This window comes from Dipodomys ordii, unplaced genomic scaffold (genome assembly GCF_000151885.1).
Source record: "Dipodomys ordii isolate 6190 unplaced genomic scaffold, Dord_2.0 Scaffold93, whole genome shotgun sequence".
NCBI lineage: Eukaryota > Metazoa > Chordata > Mammalia > Rodentia > Heteromyidae > Dipodomys > Dipodomys ordii.
In genome coordinates, this window is record NW_012267309.1 from 3,856,635 (window position 1) to 3,862,769 (window position 6,135).

The window sequence follows — 6,135 nt, forward strand, 5'->3', positions numbered from 1 at the left end:
CATCTCTAATCTGCCTGCAGAGTGCTCAAAAGCTGAGTTGCTTTGGAGCTCAAAGTGGCAGAGTGCTTCCTCTGAGCTGGAGAGCTGAGGGACAGAACTCAAACCCTGAGCTCAAGGCCAGCGACTGACCAAGGGAAATGCCAAAGGTGCATTTATCCCAACATAAAAAAAGGCACTCCAGGGACCCCAGCAATGTTAAAACATCCACAGGCAATTAAAAGCTATTGCTTGGATGACAAAAATGGTGTCAGATCATGAGTTACTTGAGCTTGACCCCCCAAAAATTGATCAGAGCCAGGAGGTCATGGAAAGATAGTTTGTAAATATGCCTAAGGCCCATGTTGGTCTAACTGGGCAAAACTTGCCAGTCATCTATGATAGTGGGCAGTAAAAGCTAAAGTTATAAAATGTAAAAACTAATTTAAATCCCAGCCCCTGTATCTGCTCAAAGTCCTAATTGGCAGTAACTTTTGAGCTGGCACCAACCACATAAATTAATCTGTTAAAAAAAAATCTTGTAGAGCTGAGATTATTCTCTATTGAGATCTGTCTAAAGGCCTACACACGTATGCATTGTTGGGGCCACTTGAAATCAGGTTCCTCCACCAGCCAGAAAATGCTTTTATAAACCAGTGATAAACAGGCTATGCTGCTGTAGCCCAAGAAAAGGCCTGTACATTTGTTACAAGTTAAATGTTTGTATATAAGCCACTTTAAACAGGCTGTCCAGAGGCAGTACTTAGATAGCCAATCAGTTGCAGGTTAAAAACATCTACTTGGTTTTATTAAAAAACAAAACAAAACTCTGGCAAGTAATTGTTAGTCAAGTGTTAACAAGTTATGGGTAACCTCTATCTCACCGATCTCCTTATTGCTTTAATTGGAAATAAAAAAGGGCTTTTATAACAAAGACTCCTTTTGGCACAGGGACCCCTGACTATTTTTCCCCTTTACAGCAGGAAGTAGGTCCAGAAGAAACAACGTCCACCCATACCTCCCTGGCCTGGTACCTCCTATTTTTATTAAAACACGGAATGGGGAATGTTAGTATTTATTTATTTTGGGTCCAGTCGTGGGGCCTGAACTCTGGGCCTGGGTGCCACTTGAGCCACAGTGCCACTTCCGGCTTTTTTCTTTTTGCTTATGTGGTGCTGAGGAATCAAACCCAGGGCCTCATGCCTGCAAAGCAAGTGCTCTCCCACTGAGCCACCTTCCCAGCCCAGGAAATGTTAGTATTAAGCTCACCTTTGGTCTTCAGCTCCACCCAGACCTAAGCCCCTCCCAGCCCTAGAGTTCTACTCTATATACCTGGTCCCTTCCTCTTCCCTGTCCAGATTCACCTGGGCTCCCATCTACCTCACTTCCTACCCGCAGTCCCCTCCTGCCCTTCAGGCAGCAGGTAGAGTGCTCAATTAGGAGAATGTTACCTTTATAGTCCTCTGGTGACAGGAGTTTAGGGTCTCAGAATAGGTCCGGGGGCAGCTGGTCAGACCCCTTTCTGAAGTGGAGGGGGGAGCAAATCCACCGGGGAGCCTATCCCTGTATGGGCTACCACAAATAAAGGATCCCACACATCCCTCCCAGGGGACCACGCAGAGGCAGGCAGGCACAGGAGAAAGGTTATTATAAGGTTTATTAGAGGAGCCATATTTCCTCCAAGAGGAAGCATATAGCATCCTTCACCATTCAGATAGCAGGAGGGGTCTGAGGGTAGGAAGTGAGATAGATGGAAGCCCAGGTGGATCTGGCCAGGAGAGGGGGCAGGGAGCTGTCTGGCTGGGAATTCTAGAGATTGGAGGGGCTCAGGTCTGGGTAGAGATGAGGACCAAAGGTGAGCATAATACTAACAACTAGGATTTGAACTTAGGGCCTGTGCTCATGCTCAGTTTTCTAGATCATAGATGATGCTCTACCATTTGAACTAAATCTCCAGTCCCACATTTTGCTGGCTAATTGGAGATAGCATCTTCAAATATGCTCTATGTCTCTCAGCCTTCTGAGTAGCTAGGATTACAGATGTGAGCCATTGGAGCCTGGCTTCACTATGAATTGGTATGTATGTATATGTGTGTATGTGTGTGTGTGCTGGTCCTGGGGCCTGGGCCTGGGCAATGTTCCTGAGCTATTTTTGCTCAAGGCTAGCATTTTACCACTTGAAACACAGTTCCACTTCTGGCTTTTTGGTGGCCAATTGGAGACAAGATTATCAAAGACTTTCCTGCCAGAGCTAGCTTTAATTGTGATCTTCCTCCCAAGTAGCTAGGATTATTGCTGTGAACCACCAGCACCTGGGCATTATGATTTTTTTTAAGTTTGCTTTTGAACCATAACTGATGTTAATATCAAGACTAGGAAACATAGAAAAGTGAAAAAAATGAAGAAGTTCTGAAGAACAGAACAGAGGGCAAGAGTTTAACAGGAAAAAGACCTACATTGATTGGTGCAGGCAAGTGTTAAATGCCATGGGTCCATAGCCAATTTGATAGACTCCAGATATAGATCCTAGACTTGTTAGGCAACTTGTGGTTACAGCTGCAGGAAGTTGCAAGAGTTGACATGGTGTCAGGTTGATCTTACACCCAACTTGACCTGGGACAGCCTAAATGGAGACTGTCAGACAATCTCTAGGCTACGTTTTGGTAAAAGTGAAAGTTTTATATTATCTGAGGAATTAGGGTCTTGAATTCATTTTGAATTCATTTGTCAAGTCACCAAAGTGATTCCATTTTAGGTACAGTTCAATGATTTCACAAAGCTCAGAGCTAACCCAATGCCTTCTTGCCTAGACAGTTTCTATTTTTCTCTAGGGCAACAAATATCTGCCCCAAGACTGAGTCTTATTCTCTGAGGACTTATAAAAAGAAAAAAATATTAAAAATATTTCCATGTCAGGGCTGGAAGTAAGGCTTAGTGGTAGAGTGCTTGACTACCATGCATGAAGCCCTTAGTCCACATAAACAGAAAAGGCCAGGAGTGGTGCTGTGGCTCAAGTGGTAGAGTGCTAACCTTGAGCAAAAGAAGCTCAGGCAGTGCCCAGGCCCTGAGCTCAAGCCCTATGACTAGCGGGAAAACAACAACAAAAACAAACTATTTCCAATCATCCCAGGAAATGATTGTTCCTAATTGTCAGATAAGGTTATATCAAGGAAACTTTCTCAAATCTGCCTACTGTGAGACAGGGGTCTACTTCCTTTAGAGATATATCAAGAAAGAACACGTGGATGTTGAAAGTAAACTGCACAAGACTCCTCATTACATTGAGGTAGAGCCTTGAACTCAGGCTGTGCATGTTCCCTGTGTTCTCTGTGCTCCAGACAGATGGATATTGCAGTTGTTTGGATGTAGAAACCACTGCATCTCTGTCACTGGGAGCAGTGAACAAACCAGATTTCTTACTCACCTATCCACAGAAGATTCTTTAATTCCTTTGCTAAGGAAGCTAAGAAACAGTGTTGTAATTTATTGGGTAGATGGTAGCTTATTCAAATATTTATTGTTAAGAAATACCATATTACTGGCTCTTAGAACTCTTTCTTTCCCTTCCTTCCTTCCTTCCTTCCTTCTTTCCTTCCTTCCTTCATCCCTTCCTTCCTCTCTCTCTCTTGCTTGCTTGCTTGCTTTCTTGCTTGCTTGCCTGCCTGCCTGCCTGCCTGCCTGCATGCCTGCCTGCCTGCCTGCCTGCTTGCTTCCTTGCTTGCTTTCTAGTGTCAGTTGTAGGACTTGAATTTGGAGCCTAGGTGCTGTCCTTAGGATCTTTTGTTCAATGCTAGTGCTCTACCACATTGAGCCACAGCACCACTTTCAGTTTTCTGGTGGTTAATTGGAAAAAAGTGTCTGATAGATTTTCCTGCCTGGGCTGGCTTTGTACCATGATCCTCAGATCTCAGCCTCCTGAGTAGCTAGGATTATGGGTGAGAGCCACCTCTGCCCAGATCTAATACTTAATCATAAGGAAATCTACAAACCCTGAGCCAACTGTATAAATCATTGTGATAAATCACAAAATTCATGAGCAATGAAGACAAATTGCTACTCTCAAAAACCTACAACAACCCAGGGAAGGATTCTAGTGAGAGCAAAGAAGAGATGGAGAACAAAAGAGCTACTAAAACAATGATGAAAGAATTGGCCAATGAAATAAAAAGACAGATTCAAAAACAAATAGAAAAATTCCAGGAAATAACCAAGAAAATGCAAGGCATGGATAAGAAGATAGAAACATTATACATCTCAATGAAGGAAATCGAAGATTAAATTAACAACGTGAGAACTGACATCAGTAAAGAGCTAGGAGATATGACATGCTCTATATCCCTAATGCAAAACACAATTGAAAGCATAGGCAACAGAATAACTGATGTCGAAATTGGGTATCAGGAGTTGAGGATAAAACAGAGGAATTCAAGGCGGGAGCCGCTGTTGCTGAGTTCGGATCTGCTCGCTGCAAGCTCTGACTCCCGCCCGCCGTGCACCCCGGGGTCTTAGCAGTCATTCCCAGGCCAAAATGTCAGGTCTCAAGGATCAGCTGATTGTGAATCTTCTTAAAGAAGAACATGTCCCCCAGAACAAGATTACAGTTGTTGGTGTTGGTGCTGTTGGCATGGCCTGTGCCATCAGTATTTTAATGAAGGACTTGGCAGATGAACTTGCTCTTGTTGATGTCATGGAAGACAAACTGAAAGGAGAGATGATGGATCTCCAGCATGGCAGCCTTTTCCTCAAAACGCCAAAACTTGTCTCTGGCAAAGACTATGGTGTGACTGCAAACTCCAAGCTGGTTATTATCACAGCTGGGGCCCGTCAGCAAGAGGGAGAAAGCCGTCTTAATTTGGTCCAGCGAAATGTGAACATCTTTAAGTTCATCATTCCTAATGTTGTGAAAGACAGCCCCAACTGCAAGTTGCTTGTTGTTTCCAATCCAGTGACTATCCTGACCTATGTGGCTTGGAAGATAAGCGGCTTCCCCAAAAATCGCGTTCCTGGAAGTGGGTGTAATCTGGATTCAGCCCGGTTCCGTTACCTGATGGGAGAACGGCTGGGAGTTCACCCACTAAGCTGTCATGGATGGATTCTTGGGGAGCATGGAGACTCAAGTGCACCAGTGTGGAGTGGAGTGAATGTTGCTGGTGTCTCCTTCAAGAATCTGAATCCTGATTTAGGCACTGATGCAGATAAGGAACAGTGGAAAACGGTTCATAAACAAGTTGTTGACAGTGCCCATGAGGTGATCAAACTGAAAGGCTATACATCCTGGGCCATTGGACTGTCTGTGGCAGATTTAGCAGAGAGCATTATGAAGAATCTTTGGAGAGTGCATCCAATTTCCACCATGATCAAGGGCCTCTATGGAATAAAGGATGATGTCTTTCTTAGCGTTCCTTGTATCCTGGGACAGAATGGAATCTCAGATGTGGTGAAGGACACTCTGACTCCTGAGGAAGAGGCCCGCTTGAAGAAGAGTGCAGATACACTTTGGGGAATCCAAAAGGAGCTGCAATTTTAAAGTCTTCTATATATACCACTTCACTGTCTAGGCTATAAGAGGATTTTAAGTCAGAGGTGATGCATGTTGTCCCTTATAGCTATAAGGGACTAAAGCAGTAGTATTATAAAATGACCTGGGAAAAGCATCCATTTCCTGAAGTTAGAAATAGGACTGGTTCAGAAAAACCTGCAGCTGTGGTGGATGGTACCTCTGTAGCTGTAAACTGGTTACTGTAAAACAATCTCACCCTCTCTTGAGACACCACTGCCAGTGAATGGTGCACAGTCCCTAACTGCCCTTTGAACCAGATGTGTTACTGTGTGCTCTGTAACTTCACCAAAATGCCTAGTTCCAACTTCTTTTTCCAGTCACACTTCCTGGGATGTATAAATCCATTTTTGCATGTCACGTGCATTACTGTTCTAAAAGATATTTTGTGTACTATATATAAGTAGTGTACATTGGCATGTAATGTAAAAAGCTATATATGAACAATGCAACACCTATCCAAATGTCAGACTAAAACACCAAATAAACCTTGAACAGTGAAAAAAAAACAGAGGAATTCAAACAAAAAAATCATAGAAAAAACACCAGAACATAGCCAAGGAACATTCAAGATTTGGCAGATTCAACCAAAAGATCAAACC

General features: G+C 43.5%; 1 protein-coding gene across 1 annotated transcript; it reads left to right on the forward strand.

The window, feature by feature from the left end:
* Positions 1-4,412: 4,412 nt before the first annotated feature.
* Positions 4,413-5,682, forward strand: LOC105993236 (L-lactate dehydrogenase A chain). Its single transcript, XM_013026438.1, has one exon. It carries the CDS (start codon positions 4,505-4,507, stop codon positions 5,501-5,503), a length of 999 nt encoding a protein of 332 aa, XP_012881892.1. The 5' UTR covers positions 4,413-4,504; the 3' UTR covers positions 5,504-5,682.
* The last annotated feature ends 453 nt before the right edge of the window (positions 5,683-6,135 follow it).